Raw genomic sequence first — 25,565 nt, 5'->3', positions numbered from 1 at the left:
ATTTATTTGATCTATTTTCATTTAATTTGATAAATGGATTGAGCTCTCTTTCTTTAATTAAAACGTACCTTTAAATAATATTTATTTAGGGAAATTTGAGTATATAGCAATTTTATAAAACTCCATTTTAATCCAACAAAATGAACCAACATACATTTATTCCATTTACAATATTTTTCCATTTAAAAGTAACAACATACATTATTCCATTTACAACAAAATGAATAGGTCTTTTAATCGACACTTCACCATCCATTCACAATTTGAAAAAATGTTGGATTTTTCTACTAACTTTAGTCAAAATGGTAAAATTGTCTTTTCACACTTTACCTCTAACGTCAAAAGTTAACTTTTTTTACTTTTATCATTTTATTCGTCTTCACTAACTTCAATCTTGAACATGAATCTGCTTTCATTTTTTTCGAAATTCAAATCACATTTGAATTTATAAATTTAAGGTCGGTCAAAGTTTGACTTTTTAAAGTCAAAAGTTAACCCTTTACTTTTTATAATTTTGACTATTTTTACTTTATGAACTTTCGAATATGAATGTGCATTCACATTTTATTATTTTTAAATCGTATTTAAATATAAAGGTTTACCTCTAAACTTAAGACGACCATTATATCATATATAACTGTTGGTTTCCCTCTTCTTACCTATTCGAATTATTCGAACTAATTTAACATATTGTTCTAAGTTAATTCCATATAACCTAGCAAGGGAACCTAATGGACCATAGATCAGGGACTTCAACGATTCGTGATTAACTGAATTAACTCTTTTAGACCGAGCTAATCATTATTTGTTAATTAACGAATCATGCCACTAAAGTCTCGTAGTTGCACTCCCCTCATTATTGATATATATGTATCCATTTGACATTGTTGAATTTTATGTCCTAAAACTCGTAGATAGTAAATGTAATATGTTGCCCGTTATTATAATAAAGTATTGTTATAATTTCAATAAAACATTATTGATTATATTATTAGTTTTGACTTAGTAACCTAAATCAAATTAATTAATTAACATCCTAAGTTGTTTGATGAGTATTAAACAATATGTAGAGACGACATATAGGGATCAATGTTCGAGATACAATTTAAAGAGTCTATAGTATCGGGATAAGGCATGGTACCTTGTCATGGTAATATTATGGATACGACTCACTTTATATTTGTTACAACGCAGTGAATCAATGCTTTTGTGTAGGTGACATACGAGGGAGAGTATCACATACAATGAGTTCGCATAAAATCGGACCACGAAATAGTAACCACTTGATGTAATTCTGTTAACTAGTTAGATTTTTATTTCACTATGATGACATAGATAATTTATCTTAATCCTAAGTGTATTATGAACTCTTGTTCACGAGGGATTGTCCTTAGATTTGTACATGAGAGAGTGGTCAGATTACCGACTCAATATGCTTGTAATTTTGGGGACAAATCGAGTGGGGAGCTAAAAACATAATCACACACACTATGAGATTCACTTATTCCCGACTTTTAGGTAAGTATATGAGTGTTCCCTTAAATGGTGCATTCGGAACTTGAACAAAGGCTCTACCCTCTCTATGGCACAAAATGGTTTTTTTTGTTTATTGGTTGAACCATAAACAGGTTGTTCATTGGTTTGACCATAAATAGGTTGTTAATTAGAGGAGCACTGGTATTTAAGGACTATAAGTAACCTAGGGAGTAAAACGGTAATTTGACCCAACGGGTGTTACGAACACTTGTAAAAAGATTTCAACCGACATAACCTTGAAGACTTCTTTAAAATTTCATTTTCTACCTACAACTTCCTACACAATCATTTAGTTTTCTACATGATTCTTCAACTTCTTACAAGATAGTTTAGCTTTCTATACAATCGTTTACCCTCTTACATGATCGTTTAGCTTTCTACATGATCGTTCAACCTCTTACACGATAGTTTTAACTTTTTATACAATCATTTACCCCCTTACATGATCTTTTAGCTTCCAACTCAATCGCTTAGCTCTTAACTAATCACTTAGCTGATAACATGATCGCTTACCTTCTGAATCGGTTACTTACTTTGAACCTGATCGCTTAGTCTTCAATTCCTTGACACTTAGCCAAACTTCCTCTTTTCCAAATATCATGACATACTTTTAATGACACAATCAAGTCTCTTTTAATCTTAATTCCAAACAACATCAAATCTTCCAAGTTCTTCACAAAGACTTAGTTTCTCTAAGATCCAAAGTTTACAATAAAAGCATGTTAGATAGAGATAACATATTGTGCTTTAGATGTAACCTTGTTAATTCTAGACATGCAAGATTTTGATGTAATTTTAGGGTTTAGGGTTTAGGGTTTAGATTTTGATGTAATTGTCGTCTCACAAAGATATTGACTTTGCCATTGAGTTAGAGCCAGACGTCGTTCCCACATCGGAAGCTTTGTAAAGAATGACTTCAGTCGAGTTGAAAGAGCTGAAGGTTCAATTACAAGAATAGTTGGACAAAGGCTTCATCTGACTGAGTGGTGTCACCTTGGAGAGCACCAATTTTAATTTTTTTGTTGAGAAGAAGGATGGGTTGATGTGGCTGTGCATTGACTACAAAGAGTTGAACAAAGTGACAATCAAGAACAAGTATCCGCTGTTCAGAATTGGTGATTTGTTTGACTAGTTGCAATAAGTCATTGTTATCTCCAAGATTAATCTACGATTAGGCTACCACCAGTTGAGGATTAAGGATAGTGACACTCCCAAGACTACCTTTCGTTCCAGATATAGATATTACAAATTCATTGTGATGTCTTTTGGTTTGACAAGTGCTCCTGTTGTATTTATGAATTTGATGAACAAGATGTTTTAGGATTTCATTTTTGTGATAGTTTTTATTGACGATATCTTGGTTTACTCCAAGACACAAATTGAGCATGAGGAGCATTTACATTAGATTTTTTAGACTCTTCGCGCCAATAAATTGTACACCAAGTTTATTTTATAAGACTCTTCGAGACAGAGGCTTCTGTAATTGAATAACTAGGATGTCAAATAAGACAATCACTCTTAATAATCTAGGGTTTTAAGTTTTAAGTTTTAAGTAAAGACTATGTGGTAAATTAATGTTTTATTGAAGAACTTAAGAAGTTATTGTTTTCGAGGTTTTGATTGTCACCATTTTGGTGCATTGTCATTTTAATTTAATTTTATCAAAGAATATGCAATATTCATTTCATCTACATGTCTTGAGTTTGGCATAGTTTGTGATCCATTGAAGTGCTTTTTTTCTCTTTCTCGATCCCAAAATTTTCTTCTTCCTTTCTTTTGGAGGTTTTGAGATACATTGTTATAATATTTTATCTGCAATTTCATAGAGTTTATATACATGTGTTGTATTTATTTTATTTTTCTAGTTTATTTTATCTTGTTATGGATGTTAAAACCAATATGTTAATTCTGTTTTTTTTATTATGCTCAATGTGGTTCTAACTTGCTTCAAGATTTTAATTTCAACAAATAAATAAACAAAGGGTGAGTAGTCGGAGTGGGAACGTGAGGGATTTAAGCGTTGGAGAAAAAAACAATCAAATTAAGTTTTTAATTTGGGTTTATTTAATTCAAACGTGTTGATTATGTTTCTCTGATTTGGCATAAAAGGTTTATAGAACAAATTAACTAAGATTTATTGATTATTTATTAATTTAATTAATATGATGAATTTAAGTCTAATCATCCAAATATAGAAGTCACATCGTTAATTAGTTTAACGAAATTCTAACATTGCAGGTCAAAGTAAGCTTTTTTTTTTTCAAAAGTTCAAGGACTAAAACATACGTTTTTTAAAAGTTTAGAGATCAAAATAGAAAAAATACAAAGTTTAAGAACTAAAATAAAATTTTTATAACCTTAAAATCTTAGTTTTAAAAACAATAAAAATTTAACTCTTTTAATAACAAGGTCACACACTAAAGATTCAACTGTTTTGAATAGCATCACCATATATCGTACTTACTGCACACATTATCGCCAACTTCATGAAACAAGCCAATCTATGAGCACCACCATATAATGAATATGTAACTCACCCGTTGGCCAATCATATACATAATGTTGGAGTTTCTTGGCTAGTTGATGAATAAGACATAAGTTATGTTTGGTTTAACTTTTAAAGTATTATTGAATTACGAAACTAAGTTGTTTTAAACAAAATTAAAGTGTTTGACAATTACTACTTAAAAGGTACCTTTTAAAATGTATTTTGACTAGTTCTTAACAAAAAGAATTTAAATAAAAATGATTTTTTTAAAACATGATTTTTTCTCTTATCAATCTGAAAAAGATTCATAGATTTTTCTTGTATCCCCGTTATGAAAACTTGCACCACAACGTAAATACTTATGTTAAAATCTGCCTAACTTTTCTTGACGATTATTTCTTCATACATATTGTATTTATCTATAGTATAGTTATATTTTTAGCCTTTAGGAATTATTTTGAATTTGTGCTTTGGTTTGATCATATTAAATATTGATCGTCAATTTTCTTCAAATACGATGGTGTTTTCACTAAGTTGTAAGTGTGTCAAAGTCACAAATGGCAATCTCTTGTAGTTTTTGGCTCTATTACTGTCTACTCTATTGTGATTGCTAAAGGAATAGAATATGGTAGAATCTCTATCTCAAAGTTCTCAACTAGAACTTCAATGAAATGGTGGAGTGATAAAACTTTAGTAAGACTTTGATCAGAAATCTCTCTTTTGTTGGTCCGGCATATTTGCATAAATTTCATACTATGTTGTGTAGCCACATCACGTCACAGATTTAATGGTTCTAGTATGCTTTGGTCGAAGTCGACCACTAATTTGCTGATTTGACGCTTGTCGTTTTGTGTTTTCATTCCTGGCTATTTTCGACGTGTGTTTGTTGACTTGTTACATACTTTTGTTCACCACATGCAAGTTCTAATTATGGTCTTCCCATAATCAATGCTTCTTATTTTCCAAATCTTATATTCCCAACATAAAAACACATTACATAAAACACTTTCTCAACACTATTTTCCTTCGTTATTCTAAATAAAATGTTATAAGAATGGAGATAAATAGGGTTAGTTTTGGAAAATTTAGGTGAGATGATGGGGTAGAATTCAAAATTTTGAAAAAGTGGGCCAATAACCATTTCAAACTTTCAGATTCAGTTTTTAATTTTATCCCTTTTGTCTCTAGAAAGAGGTATTATTTAACAAAATTGCTAAAAAAAATCGACGAAAAAGAAAATGGATTCGAGAAAGAAGACGGGAAGAGGCAACGACGACGAACAGGAACAAATCGAGCAACTGTTACAAGCAGCTCAAGACGATCTGATGCTCAAATTGAGCCTCGATTCTCACATGTCTCGTGTTTCCCCTAACTATCTCGATTCCGATCTCGATCGCCGTTTCCAAGCCCTAAGATCTCGTCCTCCTCGCTCTTCTCACCCGCATATTCAGTCCGATTCCTCGTTCCAACCGCCGCCGCCGATTGAAAATCTCGTCGTCGATGGCGAATCTCAGTCGATTCTCGGCGACGATCTTGCTGCTAGATTCGCTGCTCTGAAGGCGTCTTTGCCTTCCTCGGCTGCTCCGCTTTCATCCTCGATACCTAATGATGCTGATAGCGAGGACGAAGAGGATGAGGTTGAGAAGCTGATTCAGTGGGCTAAGGATGCCGCTCGACTCGATCCTTCGCCTCCATCTGAGGAAGGCGATGAAGAAGAGGAGTTCACTAGTTCCGATGAAGATGTCGACGATCGGATAAAAGAGCGTCGGAAAAAGAAGGGCGGATGAGCGTTGATTGAAACTGCTATCTGTTTGTGCATTATTGGATTCACTGATTTTGTGGCATTTAGAAACTGGAGATTCGCAGATTGGATAGATACAATCCGGATTTTGGTTGAACTAGATCGTGATTCATGTTGAAGTACGTACTCTGTTCCTCACTCAATCAATTTAGCATTGTTTGATATTTGAGATAATCAAGATGGTTGAAAATAATCCAATTTTCTCTCACTTTTTTTTAGGAAAAAAAAAAACAAGTGATCTTAAATTTGATTTAACAAATTTAAAACTTTTATAAAATTGTTAAGAGTAAATCTTCCAAACCCTACAAAATTAAAGGAATTTGATAATATATATATGCTGTGAGAACAATTTTTTGAAGCCCTGTGCTCAACTCCAATGACGATTATTGTTGATGACATGCTTATGGTGACCAACTTGGACAATCATTTTGACCGTCAACTGCAAAACCAAATATAACCTAATGTCATTAACCATGACACCTACCTTTCAAACCCTACCTTTGATAACTAACTTTACCCAAATGTTTAAAGTACAAACTTTACCTCTTTCCCATACTTTGTCATCAATGATAACATTTTGGATATATAACTAACTAAGAGTCCGTTTAGTAATATTTCTGTTTTTCATTTTCTGTTTCTTTTCTAGAACAAAAAAGGAATATATTTGATACTTGTTTCTTGAAAAACAGAAACAGAAACTTGTATTTGATAACTGTTTTGCTTTCTTAATAATGTCCTACCTTATACATTCGATGAAATTTATATTTTTTCAAATTCTTTGTAATCCATTGGCTATGTTTTCTTGTCTGACCATAGTCCTCACCTCTTAATTCATCAATTTCAACAACCTCGTGACACAACGTTGTTCGGATTTTTTTTGTGATATCTAAAATGTAGTACTAAAATTAGAAAAGAAAGAAAATCAATAAACTAGATAGTAGAAAGAGGCATAGATAATTCACCATTCAAGGTTGTTTTGTTTTACAAACGAGGATAGTCATTTCCCTGTACTTGTTCTTTACTTCGATGAGTACTGACAACTTATCTAAATTCCTTGCTTATCGGTCCCATTGCATCTACATATACATAAAACTTACAGCTCAATATATACAAATATGAAATAACTAAGATATTGAGCTTGGAACAACATAATCTAAGTAGCTTAAATTTAAGGATCTTATGTACACAGGCAATGGGCTTCAACTCCTTTTTGGTTCAACTGCTTCTCTTGAGCAACGATTTGTTTCAGATGGTTGATCTTCTTCAACCACATGGACTTCCTCTACATTAGAAAACATGACTTCAGAGTAAGACACGTGCCTATGGTTTCTTCATATTCTCCAGTCTACAGAAGTGATTTAAAACAAATATTTGTATGAAAGTTTGAAAGAAATGCCAGTTTTTCACAAAATATAGACTACAACAGCCTTGAATCAAACCAAAAGATAAGAAGGTAAGAGCAAGATCATGTATCATGTATCATGTATCATGTATCATGTATCATCATTAATTTCTATACATCTGAAGCTTATCCTTGAATCAAACCAAAAGATAAGAGGTACTCTTAACAACAAAAGTAAACACTGGATTCATAGTTTCCATTGCTAGAGATGATTTCAATACATAAAACAAGAATTAAACTCTTAAAACTCATCAATTACATTCAAATTTAGACTAATCTTCTAAGTAATAATGTGAAACTTATCACCATTGGGTTTACCTGAAAGATGTTCGGCCAAATCTCCATTTGCCATGTACTCGTAAATGAGGCCAATATGGTTTTCTTCATTCAAATATCCAACAAGACTGTTCAAGTTTCTATGGTTAACTCTCATAAGAAGCAACTTGCATTTTTTAAGTTATCAGTTTATGTTTGATATAAAGTGGTAAATGAATTAGTAAATTATGGATTTAAGTTAGCATGCCTCCTGCTTGAAATTGTCGATATCCTTGTGATGATGATAAAAACATCTTCACTGCCACTTCAACTCCGTGAATGACACCATAGTAGACCTCTCCAAAACTTCCTCTACCCAAAACTTTTTTGAAATTGTTGGTCATTTTCACCACCTCAGAATAAGTAAATTTTCGGGTTTTCACCTCCAATGAAGTGCCTATTATCATCAAATAGGACATAAAATCAGTATAAATCGAGCAATGCCTGGAATCTAAAAGGGGTTTTGAATGCAAAAACAGAGGATTGGAGTTCTAATTTGACAATGAACAATGATGACAATAAGCAGCAAATACATGGATTCAATTTCAAGAAACAACATCCACCTTTCCACTAAACTTCAGCTGAAACAAAAAGGTTTAAATCTCAACAAAATTCATCTCAGAATTGAAAATTTGAGGAACCCAGAACAGAAAGGAAAGGAAAATGAGCGGAAGTCAAGGGAAAGTGAATACCTAGAATTCGTTGCCCAGGTTCCGCTTTGGGAGTGAGGAGGAAGAAAAGTGGTTCCTGTTGATGGAGCAAAGAGAATCACAAATTTGGAAATTGATGAAGAGGAAGTTTGAGAAAACTATAGCCATAGCTTGAGAAGAGAAGCGGAGAAGAAAGCCAGAGAACGAAGAGAGAAGAGGAAATCCGGAGAGGAACTAAACGAAGAGGAATGGAGAATCGGAGACGAAAGCCCAAGAACGAAGAGGAGAAACGGAAGGAAGAGAAAAAGAAACGGAACGAGGAGTTTTTTTTTTTTTCTTTTCTTTCCGATTATTTAAAAAATAAGAAACATATAAACAGTATCAAACGCATCCGTTTCTTACAAATTTATAAACAAAAATTTTACCAAACACATCCGTTTCTTACAAACTTATAAACAAAAATTTTACCAAACACATCCGTTTCTTACAAACTTATAAACAAAAACTTTACATCCATTTCTTAAGAAGTTATAAACAAAAACTTTATCAAATGAACTAAAAAAATACACATACACATATTTTCAAAGAAATATAAAACGTGTTTAAATAGGAATAACTTTTTGGAAAATATTTTTTCTAGTCTAAACATATCATGTCAAGTTTCTAGTTAAAAGAAATCAAATGACAAGTTAAAACTGCATCAAATGACAAAAACATTTTTAAAAAATAGTTCATCACAATTTTTTTTGCATTTTGCTATCAGAGGATTATAGACTTTTAAATTTATTACTTTTGCAATTTAGAAAAAATAGTGACATGAATTTTATTGTCATAATTTGTTTTTTTTACAGGTGCGTCTTTTATTTTAAACGAAAACTATTGAAATATTTTCAATTATATAATCTCTAATATACTCTTATTTATATATCTATATTCGTAAAAAAGTTTTGGTTATTTTTTTTTGTTTCGAATGAAAAATTATTAAAATTGAATTTCAAACAAAAAGCTTAGTAATTCTTTTTTTTTGGAAAATAGTCTTATCATAAATCTTGACGTGAATATTTGATATTAAACTCTTAAAAGTGTGGAATAAAGTAAAGAAAAACTAATTAATTTAGTACGTATTACAATTGTCTTCTACGATTTTTATGTTTTAAAATCGATTCATGATAAATTTATTAGTTAGCTTATCTAATAAATCCTTCTCAATATAAGCACAATCATTCATCTATTGGTCTCTCATTCGATTACGCAGTTGAGTCTTCACAATATTCATAGCAGAAGTATGATTTCAAGGTTGACAAAGACCTTTTTTAATATTATAATTATATTCAGAAATTTCAGTTCTTAGACTAGGATATGTATGTAGTTCTCCTAAATTGATTTATGTATAAGATTTATCAGCATCATGTATTTGTCTCTTGTTTAAAGATGATGCCTCCATAGTTTAGTTATGAAATAAAATAAAACAAATATATGCCTTAGTAACGTAAATATGTGAATTTAAAAATTGCATAAAGAAAAGCATACATTTTTTCGTGAAATATTGTTGAAAGAGTGAAAGTTTGTTAAATAACACGTCTTATATAGATTTTTTTTTAGAATTCTCAAAAATAGCAAATTTTACAAAAATTTTGCTGGTTGTAAATATTTTAATTTATTTTGCTATTTTAAAAAATGGTCAATTTGATTTAAACAGAAGTTGTTAGAGGTAGAGAGACGACAACCACTATACTAGAAACTAAATTTACTCTTAAAGAAGCATTATTTAATATGTATTGTATTTTCAAACTTCAAAATTAATATTAAAATACAAAAATTGAGAATGTGAGAGGGGCACGGGAGCCGTTGACCCTTTAATAATATATGCCTTGATTTTGTATATAATAGATTTCCAAACGTTCAATTTTGTGTCTAATATTATAATTGACATATTCATTAAAAGAAATTCAGTTGGTTGTAAAATAGGTTATGATTGTTTAATTAATTTTATGTTTAGTAAATTCTCCATGTCCATTATATATATTCATCTATCTCCTGGATACAGACTTCAAAGTTCAGAGTTCTAAATTGAAAAGTTTACACGTTTATTATACATTTTTTAGAGATTTTATAATGAATAACCTTTTTGGCATAAAATATTAAGTATATAATAATTTGTAAATGTAGCCGTTTTTGTATTTTTTTAAAAACTATTTCGAAATTACCATTGTTTTAAAAGAAATCTCCACAATTTTCTCTTTCTCCACAATTTTCTCTCATTCTCCACGATTTTCTCCATTTTTCATTTTCACCGTTGTTTCTCCATTCTCCATATTCACCGTCTTTTTCTCTCTTATCCATCTTTACTATTGTTTCTTCTCCATCTTCGATGTGATTTTCTCCTATTTTAAGATCATTCCTTCTCTCCACGATTTTCTTCCATCTCACTTTGATATTTTTTTAGATGTGATTTTTTCCTAAAATTTTACTTTATCCAATTTTTACAATTTGATTTAATTTCATCACTCGATTTTGTTCAATTCAATTGATTTTACCAATATTTTATATTTAAAAATGTGCTTAATTTCACTTGTATTGTATTTCATTTGTTTGAGGATTCATAGAAATTGAGCATATTAAGAATTTTTCTATTACAAATTTTAGGTTAAAAGAAATTGAGATTTTTTTTCCTAAAAATATTGATGAATACAAGTTATCACTGATAGATTATTAGTTGGATTAGTTAATATGAGCATAGTGATGTTAGTCTATCATTGATAGAAGAGAAAATTGCAATGAATTTTTTAGCAATAATAATTAAGGATATAACAACATTTAAAAAAAATTGTAAATATAGCAAAACTATCACTAATAGACTTGTATCACTGATAAACTTTATATGATATATCAGCGATAGACCAATATTTGCAACATGACCTATCAGTGATAGACTTATATCATTGATAGAATTTGACAAATTTTGTTATATTTGCAATTTTTTTTAAATTGTGTTATATACTTAATTAATTTGAATTTAATTGCTAAATTTGCAACTATCCCATGATAGAACTGTATCCTAATGCAACACTAATATCCTATGTTATCATGATAGTAGTCTATCAATGATAGACTCGTATCCTAGTCCATCACTAATTGTAGTCTATCAATGAGAGACTCTTATCATAGTCCATAAGTGATATTAGTCTATTAATGATAGACTCTTATCTTAGTCCATCACTAATAGTAGTCTATCAATGATAGACTCGTATCCTAGATCATCACCGATATTAAACCTCATCCTAGACCATCACTAATACTCTAAGTTATCACTGATAGTAGTATATCAATAATAGATATGTATCCTAGTCCATCACTAATAGTAGTCTATCAATAATAGACTTGTATCCTAGGCCATCACTAATATTAGTCAATCAGTGATAGACTCTATCTTCTATAATGCTATGAGTGTAACACTATGATGATAAACTGTATATTATATATATATTGCAATGATTCAGAATGATGATTAATCAATGTTATGAGTGTAATACTACCTCTATTTTACGAGCGGCAAGCATAAGGACCACGGAAACAAAAAAAAAGATTAATGAAAAGAAAAATCATCAAAGTGTAGTAATTGTCATCCTATTGGTCACAAAATGATGTGACATTACGTTGTTGATGAGAATCATTCTGCTTGAAGATAGAGAACATTTTTTTTGTTAGCAGTAGTTACTTTATTGTAAAGTAGTAATATGAAATAATGTAATGAAGTATAATTTATAGTTTTACTAAGATTTATAGTTGATAGTTTATCAATGATAGACTTCAACATGTATATTAACAAAAAAATTTCTCAATAAAATGCATCAATTAATATTAAATTGCAATTGTTCAACATGTATAATACTAATTTCTTAGTGGGAACACAAAAGCTTATAATTGCAATGATTATTCAACTGTGATCGAACATTTTTCTATATTAATATGATAAAATCAACTAAATATGAAGAGGTAACGCCATTGTGAACTTTTTTTCATCATTATGATATTCATTAATAAAACTTCAACATCCATTGAAAACCAGTCAATTTGCAATATTCAACTGTGGTCCAACATTTCTATATCAATTGACAAAATCATATAAAATATTTCTATCATGAAATATCGCAAAACTAATAATACAATATCCATTTACTCAATGAGAGAGTTGCAAATGAAAACTAGGGACAAATAAATCGGTCTCTTAATATTCTAGTTTTTGCATTATCCAACATTTTCTTTGATCGGTTAAGTTGTCTCTCGGCCTAACATTTATAACATCCTTTGCTATTTCCATCATTTTCATTTTTTTTTGAACAACCTGAAATGATAATGTCGAATTAGAGTTTATAAATATATATTATAATGAAAACAATCTAAACATCTTCCAAGTCTATTAGTGACAGAAACATATCGCTAATAGACTCTAAACAATAACACACAAAATATGATTTCACATTAAACTAAAGTATTTACTAAACATATTACAATCTATCAATGATAGAACGTATCATTGATAGATTAAAAAATGACACTTAAACTAAAACATCCACCAACATATCTTACCCCAAACAAACCAAACATCCTCAAGGTCTATCAATAATAGAAATATATCACTGATAGACCATAAGCAACAACATATAGAAAAATGTGCATTGAACTAAAGCATCTACTAACGTCTTAATGCAAACAAACTAAACATCCCTCAAGTCTATCACTGATATAAACATATCACTGATAGACCATATCCCTAAGCAACAAAACACAAAGTTTAGCATGCTAAGAAACAAGTTCAACATCCTCCAAATCTATCAATCACTAACAAGAACATATCATTGATAGACCATGAGCAACATCCCAAATACGTTTTAAAATGGAAGACAATACGTAAAGTGTATTTGGGGGTATTTTTGTCTTTTACCTTGAAATTTAATTAAAATTTGCCATACTTGCAATTCTTTTAAAGATTTGCTATAACCTTAATTAATCGGTAGATATTTGCTATATTTCCACTCACCCCTACATTTTAAAATGTAAAATGTAAAAGTTGATGATTCGTTAGGGAGTTGATGGACGTCTAATAAATTGATGATTTGTTTTAATAGATTGGAGTGATATGTGTTATGTTATAATTCCCTATATTCCACCTTTAACAACACCTACCACAATTATACAAATAGAATTTTATACTCTTCAGCTAATAAATGGGACCGTTGAGTATAAATTTTTTAGACAAACACGAATTATCACATTATTATTTATTAAATTAATGATGAAAAGTATAAATAATTGAATTTGAGACTAATTAAAAAATTGACATGTGTCCTAAATTAAAATTGAAAACATAAATGAGCCAATTCTCATAGTGTCACATGTTTTCATCATAGCGGTTGTATCAAGTTAATTATTTTGGTTCAATTAAATATTGTTTACTTGGTCTAAGTTCAATTGAGCAAAATGCTAAATATGACCAAAATGCATGTGATTGAAGTCATGAGTGTGGTCCATTGACTAAGAAGGCTCAAATCCATAAATTTTATCAAATAACTCTTTAAATAGATAAGTTATTGTAAGAGTTTGAAATTTTAAACTCCAAAAGGTCAAGAGAATTCTCCCATAGCTCAAGGACTCTCTAACTCATCAAATTGTAGAGATCAAAACTTATCACATCAAATTATAAACAAATTTTTTTCAATTGGATTCGAAATTTAAAAAAATAAAAAAAATGATAGAATATATTATAAAATTTGATAACTTAGATCGAGAGAAAAATTGGTAAAATAGTTAAGAAAGTTAAGAAAGTGAATAATTTAGCACATAATTGAAGAAGTATAGATTTTGATGTGAATTCATTGATTTAGCTTTGAGGAAAAACAGGGGATTTCATCAGATCTACAAATGTCATCAATTGATCACCAATGACGAACTCCTTTTAGTCCAAATCGTCAACTCCTTTTCTCTCAACAACTTCATCGGATTTTCATCTTCACTCAAGGAATCTCCTTCCGCACGTCTTTCTCTCCTTTTCTCAATCCTTCTCATTCCATCTTCATCAATTCTTCCTTCATTCAATCCCCCCCACATTCTCCATTATTGTCAGCCATTGTCGGCCATTGTTTAACCTTCCAAAATGAGTAAACTTTCCATTATCATTTACATTACACTTGCCATTCTTCTCCTCCTTCTCCTTTCCCACTCCCCTAAGAAAACCCCTAATCACCGCCATCGCCGTCTTAAGCTTCGCTCCAACTTCACTTTTACCCCTTCTCACCACCATCACGAGCCTGTCCCCTTTGACCCTCTTGTCGCTCACATTGAGCGCCGCCGTGAAGACCGCCAATGGGAGAAGCAATATGTAGAGCAACACTATCCGAAGATGGCGGCGCATTTGACGGAATCGGCCCCCGGTGAAGAATCGCAACCCGAGTGGGAGGATTTTGCGGATGCTGAGGACTATATTAATGATGATAATAGGTTCAATGTGACCGACCGGCTCATGTTGCTGTTTCCGAAGATTGATGTTGATCCAGTTGATGATGATTTGTCACTGTTGAGGAATTGACTGAGTGGAATTTGCATCAGGCTCAGAGGGAAACTTTGCATAGGACTCAAAGGGAGTTGGAGACACATGATAAGAATCATGATGGGTTTGTTTCGTTTTCCGAGTATGAGCCTCCTAGTTGGGTTCGCAATTCAGGTATGTTTTTCTTCAAATGCTCTTGGATTGGAGTCTTAATTCTTGTATATCTTGCTCATTGCCAATTGTTTGGGGTTTGTATTGTCCAATCTCTAGGACTTCGAGTTTGGAAAATGTGTAGATCGATTTCTTAAGCGAGAAGTATTTTGACACTAAAAATATGTAATTGCTGCAAATATGATGTAGATTCACAGTAGTTTTTCCAATTCTCTTATGTTTTCTTCTACTTGTAGATTCTTTTTAGGCAGTTCTTTTGTGTGTTACTCATTATGAAACTGCTCGCCAGATAATAGTTCCTTTGGCTACGATATGGGTTGGTGGAAATTGGAGCATTTTAATGCGTCAGATGTGGATGGAGATGGCCTTTTGAATTTGACCGAGTTCAATGAGTAAGTTTTAATATTTGAAGAGTTATTTCTGTGGCGAGAATGGAAAGTTTATTGGATATGTTGATTGATATGCTTATAATTTTTCTTCATCTCTGGACTTTTAGCTTTCTGCACCCAGCTGACAGCAAAAACCCAAAGCTAATTCATTGGCTGTGTGAGGAAGAAATACGGTAATGAAACTTTATGACAAAACTTTTATTGATACTATAGATTCGCTTCTATTAGTTTCCATGTCTTTTGTTTCTAGCATGTTCACTTATTCTTCGTCTCTGCTGAAACTACTACTAGTGTTATCATGCTGCCAAGCTTCCGCTGTTAATGACTACATTTGAATTGTTCGTTTTAACAACATATGAATGAAAAGTTTGTGGGGTTCTTCTCTTCTTTATTGTAATATTCAGTTTAGGGATCCTTCTAGTTGTAGAAGTCTTTTACTTTGAGCATTTTTTTAAAATCATTCATCTGCGAAACTAAATCAAATTACACTTAATCAACCAATATTACAACTCTATTCCAACTCCAGAATGGTGTAATGATAGAGATTCATGGTGACATTGTATCAAAAAGTTGCAAACGTACAAAAATAAATTCTCATTACCATTTGTCAATGAACGTCAAACAAAAACTTTGTAATGAAGCTAAACCAATGTACAATATTATGCTCCAACTTCCTAAAGGCAATTTCACAGTCGTAAGATCAAAGGGCTCCAAATGGCATCAGTATCTGATGATGATATATAATTTACACTTCCAAGAACACCTAGAGAGGGAAAAAAACACAGCACACTGAATCAAGAAAGAGATGTCTTTTATTTTGAACGTTGTTTTTCGAATATGAATGACAGTTTGTTGTAATTCTTTTCATCCATTGTGGGAACAGGGAAGACTGATTTAAATAAAGGGAATTGCATTTAAATATAGAAGTGGATGACTACGAGGTTGGTCATCAGTGAAAAGTTGATTGATGAATCTCCTTCGCTGATTTGAGAGTTGCTTGTTAGGAATAGGAAGAGGGATATCAGTGGAAATCTTCGAAGCATTAAATCAGTAACAGTCGATTTCCAAATTTTCTTTGGTTCAAGGCTCTTAAAATATTCAGGAGCGCCTATATCTTCTCCATCCAACTGTCTCTAGGATTGTACATCTTCAAACCAGCCGCTTGGTATAATATGGGGAAACTCTTTGAGATAATTATCCCCTCAACCCCCACAAAGATTTACTTTATTGCCATTTTCTTTTATTACAGACAAAAAAGATACCATTAAGGGGGAAAAGTACAAATAGGGTGATAGGAAATTCATTCACCAGTCAAGCCGGATTACAGCAAGCTTCTCCAATGTTGACATAAAAGAATCACCATTACAAAATACTTGCCTTGCACTTCAAAAGGAAGCTTTATTTTGAATGGATTCTGGAACATTCTTCTGTCTCCCAAGCATCTTTTGAGAAAAATTATGGTTTCTTTTAAGCCATGTCTTCACAAATAAAAGCTCTGAATCTTTCTCCGAAGAATCTTGGCTTTCCTCATAAAGTTATCAAAAAGCAGTTGGTGTGGAGATTGCCTGAAGGTACAGCAGAAACTCCAATGGACACCAAAACTATCTACTAAAGTTCCAAAGATTTGGTCTATATAGCAATTTTTAGGTTTTTGTTTCTCAAGCACATAAAACCACACCTAAGAGAAAGCCCAATAATGATTTTCCATTCTTTGAAAATCCAAGCCAGATTCCCTCTCAGTCCTAGAGTAAAATCTGCATGAAAAATGTTAACTCTTCGCATTGGCGGTGCCTCTTTGCCCAGTAGATTTGAGAAGTTTCAAATAAGGAAGGATTTTTTTGTTCCTTAAATGCCAAAAAATACAATGTCACAAGTGAAAATTCTGCTCTTCTCTAAAGTCCAAAAATATTTATCTTAGTGGTTAATTGTGATTTGCATGAGGGCAATCATATTATTCATCTCCTTATTAGAGAGAGGCCTTCCGAAATCAGGACTCCCACATTGGAGATGAAGCTCTGATGATCTTTGGCGATAGTTTTTTTTTACCTTTAGCCACATGTTCTAATTTTCCTAAGAGAAGGTTTAAAGAAGTTTTTGCTGCAAAGCGTAGTTCTCTAATTTTTATTGGCTGGAAAGTTTCACGTGCCTTGCTAGTGTGCTTCTCTTTCTTTGTGAACCAATACAACTCATTATTTGCTTGGGCATATTGTCTGATGGGACTGAGGATGGTTTTTCTTTTTCCATCAGACTGTATTTGTCTTAACCAAATCTGGAGTAGAATCATCATTTGGCTGGTTTTCTAGGTTGAGTACTTGGGTTACTAGGGAAACATGAAAACAGTTGGGATGTAAGTACTCTTGTCCACCAGAAACAAGTCCGTTTTTCCATTATTGCGACTTTTAACTTCCACGAATGCCTGGTTATATATACATAAATATTATTCTTCATATTGGTCGGTGTTTGAAATGTGGACAGTTCTTCATTGATCCTTTGGATTTTGACTTCAACTAGTACAAATCTAAGAGCATTCTCTTTTACTCTAATGTAAGCTTCTATTTCACCTAGCTGAGTTAGCTGTTCTTTTGTACATTCAATAAAACTGAACTTTGGTTATTTCATCTAATTTTTAGCTGTTGATCACGTGAGGGAACTTCAACCATCCTTTCACATATACCCAGCATTCACTTCTAAGCAGTGCCAAAGGTTCTAATACAAATCTTCTTATGGATCTGTGGATTTCTTGAGAACTTTCAGCTGGTTGTCGTGGAAGCATCTACTCAAAACAACTAACCTATGTTTCCAAACCTATTTGCACCATTTACTTCAAACTGTTCTTAGTCAGACCTATTTCTTACGTAGCGCGTCTTCATCCTGTTCATTCCTTCTAATTGGTTATTTCATTGCGAAGGATCTATTCTTCCCTCTTGATTTGATCCCCTATCTTATCAAGTTATCATCTTTCAATTAAAATCCTTCTGAAGGCGTAGGAATGATTGCCTCTCTTATCATCGTTTGACATTTCTGATTGGAAGGCTCTATTCATGTAGGTTCTTTTATTTCCTCCTTTTGAGCTTTTAGGTTAGGCTTCTGGCCCTTAGGTTGTTGCCTTTTTTCTTTTATGAAGTTCTGAATATACCTATTGTTAGGTGCAAATGAAGTCTCACGTTGGCAAATGTAGTCTCACGTTAGCTAGAAAAAGGAGAGATGCATGGTGTATAAGTGAAGACATTATCTCTATTAGTATGAAACCTTTTGGGTGATTTTAAAAGAAAAGGTATGAGGGTTTATGCTCAAAGTGGAGTCGTAAAATATTATATCATTGTAGAGATTGTTAGAGGTTCCATTTGTCCTTGATGTTAACCCTGTCGTCGTTCCTTATAAAAAGAGAAACATTCTGTCGACTTCACTGGGGATAGATAGATTGTGCTTCCTTCCATTGTTTCTTAGTGATGGCCTGTTGGCATCAGTCCCCTCTTACAGCCAATCAAGGACAAAACGGGCTTCGCTAGAAGAGGATGGCAACATGAGAGAAGCTAGGAGATGAAGAATTGGATTACACCAATTACTTCGATTGTTTTTCAAATTCATTTTTTGTTTACTTTTTATTTCCCCCCGTCTTAAGAGAAAATAAAAAAAAGCAGAGTGAAGAAACATGCTTTCTAGATTTCCATGCTCAAAAGCATATCAATTGGGAGGCGGCATATAAAAGGAGCTCTATATTAAAGTCCACAAGAACAAATTTACTGAAGAGTACTTCTTTTCCCTTTTTTCCTTTGAACTGACTTGGTAGTTCTTCTAAGCATATCTGTCAGCTCAGGAAGTTCAGAATTGACTTTGTAGTTCCCTTTGTTGTAAATTTCAAGACGAGAGTCTGGTAAACTGTCTATCACTAGATCTAAAATCTTCATCACTCGGAGAGAATATCATGTTCAACCACTTCATTGTAACTGAGTCTTCCCCAAACTTGAACTTTAGTAGGTTTGGGGTATCAAGCATACAATGTTTTTGAAACCAAGCCTGGGCGACTGGCTAATATATTCAATTTTGAGAAGTGACGAACCGCAGATATCCTCTCTACCAGTTCCATGAAAATGTTTGGGTAATCTTGAGTCCACAATGAAAAAAGCACTTTTAGTTAAATTTTTTTAGACTACATGTACATATGGTAACGATACATTTCACTACGTAAAAAAAAAAAATTTACATTGCATCTAAACAAATGTTTTTGCCCTATAACACGTGACAGATATTTTTGTTATTGTAAATAAATCTATTGCCATTCTCAAGAAATATTTATTATGGTGTATGCACTCCCAAATCTATAGCCTTTTATACATCATTTAATTGCTTCAATGGAATGTTCCTTAAAAATAATCTGTGAATCAAAGGAAATGAAGGAGCTTTTACATTTATGTATAGCATCTAGTTGTGCTTATCTTTCAACCAGAATTAGTGTATATGGAAGGGCACTACCTTTATTATTATTATTTTATTTTTGGGGGTTGGCATTTCATCGGTTTTGCTAACTAGTCAATTGGTGAGTGGCCTTATAGGGAGAGAGATTCAGACAAGGATGGAAAGATAAACTTCAACGAGTTTTTCCATGGACTGTTTGACATGGTGAGAAATTATGACGAGAATCACAATTCTTCACATCATTCTGAAGATTCCAGGGATGGCCCAGCTAGAAACTTGTTTGCGGTGCTAGACAAAGATAATGACGGGTAACCAAAATTTATTTATAATGTGGACAACCTCTCATTTGTTATAACTGCAGAGTTCCTTGGCAACTTTAAGGATTATTTTGTGTGTTGTATTTTGTTTTTCATAGACACCTGTCTAATGAAGAGCTGTTACCTATAATTGGAAAAATTCACCCATCAGAGCATTACTATGCAAAACAACAGGCAGAATATATCATACAGCAGGTACTCATCCATAACGAATCTTAAAACCCATATGCAAGTCGATGAATTTTTTAGCTTTACTTTTACGATTGAGATATTGCTTGGATATTGTGGCACATATTAATGTCATCAACAAACATCTCATGATTCTTATGTATGGTTGTAGAAACAATTTACTCTTTCTTTTCCTCTATCAGTGAGAGCTTGCTGGGTTGTCCATGGATTGTTTTATACTCTGTACAGTTATTTTAATTTTTACTTGACCGACCACCCATCACATATAAGTAATATTGTGTAAAATTCATTTTACGAGTAGTAAAATCGGTCATATTAAAACGCAGTCATTACACCAATTGTTTTCTGTTTGCACTTTGTGGACTGAATGGTTATTCTCTTGGAAGTTCCTTTATCAGATTTCATTATGAATCTATTGCATCTGACTTTTAACTCAATAAACTGTAGCATAATTGTTAATGTTATTATGGTCCTCATTGATTTTAATAAGATAGACAAGTGTTCTCTATCAGCCTCAGAACATAAGATATAGTATGACGTCATTTATCTTATCATTTTACATGGAAGAACTTTCTTGCAAATGTTTTCTAAATGAGAAAACATTACCATAAGGCATAAGATCTAGAATTAGACTAGGCCTGGAAAATATTTTCATCTTCCAGAGGGAGCAACTACATCTGTTGATTAACATCTTCATTCTGTCTTTATTTTACAGGCTGATGCAGATAAAGATGGACGTCTCACCTTGGCAGAAATGATCGATCATCCTTACGTATTTTACAGTGCCATTTTCAACGAAGATGATGAGGACGATTATGATTTCCACGATGAGTTTCGTTAAGTTTTTTCATGTATGGACACCTCCCTCTATCTAACAAACTTCCCGGACAAGATCAGTCTTGATGTTTGTTGCTGTTGCAGGAATAGTCGAATAGTCAGATAGGATTAGCAGTAGAGAAAACGGAGTTCTTTCGCAGCATGGAATCGGGATACAGAGTTTGAAGTCTTAGGCAACAACTTGGAGGAGATCTCTCTGGCATGGTGGTCAGAACTGGGTTAAACTTCTTCAGCCATGGCTCGCCCATATGGTGGTATCCCTCTTTTTGTAGCATATGAAACCCCCATCTTGTCTAAGATAACAATGGTTTCACACCTTAGATTATAGACATTTATTTGCAAATAGTTTTGTTAAGTTCAATGTCCTTGGTATAGAATTACCATTTAATTGTTATTTGTTACTAATTTATTCTTCCTGATAGAAAATTATCAATTATTCAATCATATTTATCTTTTGAGTATAGGGTTTTGAAAAGTGAGCTACAAACAGGTGTGTAATTTTAGATTTTGTTGCCTTTTCAAATATGATGTTGGATATGATATTTGGTTTAAGAATTTTTGGACCAAGTACAAATAATTGAATTTAGGACTAATTAAAAGTTGACATGTGTTGACATAAGATGATCACATATTTTCATCGTTGGTTCAAGTTAAAGTTAACTATTTTAGGTTCAATTAAATATTATTTATTTGTACAATTTTAGCCTAAGAGCTAAATATGACAAAAATTTATGTAATAAGGTTAACTTGTTGGAGAGCTAAATATGACAAAAATATATGTGATTGGATCCATGAGTCTGATCCATGGATCAACAAAGTCCAAGCCCATAAGAGGACTATAAATAGAAGAGTCCTCCTCATCTGTGGAGATAGAATTTTTATCCATAGGGTTTAAAGAGAATTCTCCTAGAACAAGAAGACTCTCGAGTTTAAAGAGAATTCTCCTAAGAACAAGAAGACTCTCGTCGACCACCCTCCAAGATTGAAGAAAAACATTATGTGTTGTAGCTTCCTCAAATCAAACATATAGACATTCAATCGAGAGAAAATTAAAGGATCAAATATTAGAAATATTGTTTGGTCAAATTGACACGTTCGATGGGATATCTCTACCTCTTATCTCTCTCTCATCATCTAAATCTACAAGCAAACCAATGACAATAAAGAAAGCTTAATCCAAATCTTCTATAAGCGACACTTGCACATCTTCTATTGCAAGCGACGGTTACACAGGACTAGGACCTGTACCCACAGTGTTCAAGGGAAATCATCCAGGAGCAGAATCAAGGTTCTGTCATTGCGTAGAGCATTCTTAAGCAATTGATGGAGTTTCCTAAAGTTGGGATTGTCATCAAGGAATCCCAGCAATTGATGGAGTTTCCTAAAGTTGGGATTGTCATCAAGGAATCCCTTGCTATAAGAAGATCGATAATCACGATAAGGTATATAGGGAATAAGTTCACACCTAAATGAAATGAAATAGACCCTACATTGTCAAAGAAGTTTACACAAATGAAGTATACAAGATTGTTGATCGAGATAGATTAAAAGTTGCCCCAATCAATGATAGGATTCTCAAGACATTTTATGTGTAACGTCATTATGTAAAAAGCTCTTTATCGCAAGAGCTTAAACTGCATAATCTCCAAACCCACACGAGCTTAAAAGGTGAGTGATAAAAAAAAAAAAAAACCCAATCAAACTATTTGATCTCAATGTTATAAAAATGGTACGTAGGCAGCTTAATGTTAACTTTAAGTTCAGTTATATGTGCAAGAAAAAAGTTTAGTAATCGACATTATGACTTAATCTCATAGTAAATGGTATGTAAGCAACATGAAATAAGAAATTTTCATTATCATTAAAGCAAAGTTTTGTATTTACTGAAATTAAAAAAAGAAAACGAATAAAAAAAAGGGAAGGGGAGCAAAGTCAAATCTTCCACATGAAGCTCTTAAATTCCTCGTGTGTAGCCTCCATACTCTTATGAACTGTAGCTAGAGCCTCGATGCTTCTTCTTTGATAGCCGGAGTGTTGACTTCATTCTGGATCTTTGCAACTTCTAGTTCTTTCTTGTCTATGTCTTCGTTCTTCTCACAAGATAAGATAGATAGCTGTTTAGACTCAGTATTTATACTTTGAAGTCTGCTTTCTAGTTCCATCTTTTCCAAAGCCAATTGTGCAACCCTCTCTTGAATAACTTTGGCATCTTTTCGTAATTGGTTTATCAAAGTTAAGGCTTCTTGTCTAATTGATGAGCTTTGTCTGTCGACGACAACTACGCAAAATACGAAGATTGTACAACATTGAAATTGTCTACCCTCTTAAAATAGTTGTTTAAATATTCTTCAACAAGGAGTTAGGTTGTCTGCATAGATCTTCGCAATTCTCGAAAGTATCGTCGTTATATTTTGTCTAAATCTTGAGATATATTTAAAAAGAGTGCACATGATCTTGTCTTGAATGTCCTCTCACATGCATAAAGCCGTTTTCTGAAGTATGTTTGAAACTATCTTTTCACCAACCCATGAGAAGGCACAGGGTGTCCTACCATCTGCTTCTTGGAAGTGTTTAAAGACAACTCAGAAATCTGGAGAAGAGCATGTGTGGATATGACATTCTCTGAAGTTTCTTTGGGGCAGACATTTCCTTTAGATGGAGGATTCAAATTTTTAACATTTTTTTCATTCACTTTCATCTTACCACGTCGATTCTCCTCGAGGAGAGCACATGATTGTTCAGCTTGTTCAGCAACTAGTAGTTTTTAGGTACCAACTTCTTTAATGGCCAAATCCACAACATGAGGCCGTGTCAAAGATTCATCGTTGCATTGCTCAAGCTCTTGAAGATGATCATCTAAAGGTGACTATAGAAATAAGTAATGAATAAATCATCCACTAACAGAATAATAATAAAATAATAATAATAATAATAATAACAATAATACAAGAAAAGAAAAATATGTGAACTAGTAGTGTCGAAACTTTAGGAATTTTCAGAGCACTCAAACCCTTTCCATAGAAATCATCACCTAATGCCTTTGCTTTCTTCGAAGGTCTCTTGCAATGACGATCACTTCTGCTACCATCACTTTTTCTCTAAGCTCCTTGGCCTCCTTTTGGAGGGTAGGAGCCATTGCTTTAACCAAATGAATATGTTTACCACCTAGGTTACTCCCTCAATTCTTGAGTAGTTTGGGTGCTCACCAAATGGTGTCTATTATCCTTAAAATATGTCTTGTGCTTTGTTGTCCACCAATTTCTAAATCGTGTTGTCACATGCTTGCAAGACTCTAACGTATGGGCAAGCAAGAACAACCCAAATAAAGATTTGCACCTCGTGCATATCTCCACTGATATAATGTGTTATTTGGTGTAATCACAAGTGACATTTCCTCTATATCATTTAGGTATATCATGGTAAAAGCCAAACTACTCTTGAAACTGATATGGACTCGACGTCAATACCCTTTCGTCTTTCATCTCCCTCTTCTTATTTATATTGATATATTATATTAGTGCTTCATGTTACCCTAAACCAAGCAAGGTTTAGAGAAAGGGAAATAGAATTTTTTTGGGAAAAGGGAAAAAAAGAAAAAGGTAAAAGAATTGAAATGATAAAAGGTAGAGAAAAAGGATTTGTACAAGTTGTTAGAAAAAAGAGAGAAAAAAAAAAGGGAAGTTGGGAAGTTGGGAGGTTGAGGTTGAGGTTGAGGGGACCAATTATGGGAAGTATGTGATGGGCAATACACAAAGAAAAAGGCAGCCTTTATTGATGTGCCTTTCTCATCATCATCTCACAAAGCTCATCCAATTCAATATATGAAGATTAAATTACCATTGCTTCTTGTTACTGTTACCATTCTCATCACTATTTGACAATAAATGCAATTAAATTTACAACACTAACAAAATTCATAAAAGAAAGGTAGAAATAATAACAATGTAAATAAATAAATAATTGAATTAAAAATGCGGCTAAATTTAGAGAAAGAGAGAGTTACTTAATATTGACATATAAAACACAAAGTTCAATTATATGTTAACTTTGAAAACAATGTTCAATATTGTGTCAATGCTATGTTAGACATTGTTGAAAAGTTAAAAAACCTATTTCATATAAAGGTGAAAGATGATATTTATAATCATATATAGATATGGGATGTAATGGTTTTGGTTAAACTTATAATTTAACAAAAGAGAGATAAAGGATAAGAAATCACTATCCTCACCTATAAACATCTCTATTACACAAAAGAAAAAGAAAAGAAAAGGGAAGTAATTGTTGTGATTGATGAAGTCATGAATGCACAAGTCCATACAAATTGACTTTAGTACAAGTTTGAAAGTATAGCTCAAGTTTGAAAGTATAGCTCAAGTTTGAAAGTATAGCTTTGGCATCATTGCTATTAGAATGGGGAGCCAAAAGGACAAATAATATGTTGGTACAACAAATATATAATATCTCCTCCACTCCTAACTTTTTGTCCATTTCATTTTTGAACTAT

At 32.5% G+C, this 25,565-nt stretch overlaps 2 protein-coding genes across 2 annotated transcripts; both read left to right on the top strand.

Annotated features, from left to right (window-relative positions):
- The first annotated feature begins 5,232 nt into the window (after positions 1-5,232).
- Positions 5,233-7,401, top strand: LOC116403668. The gene is made up of 2 exons (XM_031885064.1): positions 5,233-5,944; positions 7,015-7,401. The coding sequence occupies exon 1, from the start codon at positions 5,263-5,265 to the stop codon at positions 5,809-5,811; it is 549 nt and encodes a 182-aa protein (XP_031740924.1). The 5' UTR covers positions 5,233-5,262; the 3' UTR covers positions 5,812-5,944; positions 7,015-7,401.
- A 6,674-nt stretch (positions 7,402-14,075) lies between these two features.
- On the top strand, positions 14,076-21,610 carry LOC101221651 (calumenin-B). Its single transcript, XM_031886416.1, is given in 8 exon segments — positions 14,076-14,754; positions 14,757-14,913; positions 15,200-15,302; positions 15,407-15,472; positions 19,853-20,023; positions 20,131-20,227; positions 20,937-21,072; positions 21,143-21,610. Coding segments are annotated over 7 exon segments (1,128 nt in total). The 5' UTR covers positions 14,076-14,346; the 3' UTR covers positions 21,063-21,072; positions 21,143-21,610.
- The last annotated feature ends 3,955 nt before the right edge of the window (positions 21,611-25,565 follow it).

Source organism: Cucumis sativus, chromosome 5 (genome assembly GCF_000004075.3).
Source record: "Cucumis sativus cultivar 9930 chromosome 5, Cucumber_9930_V3, whole genome shotgun sequence".
NCBI classification, from domain to species: domain Eukaryota; kingdom Viridiplantae; phylum Streptophyta; class Magnoliopsida; order Cucurbitales; family Cucurbitaceae; genus Cucumis; species Cucumis sativus.
Note: the sequence above shows the minus strand (reverse complement) of the source record. Positions and strands in the feature narration are given on the sequence as shown.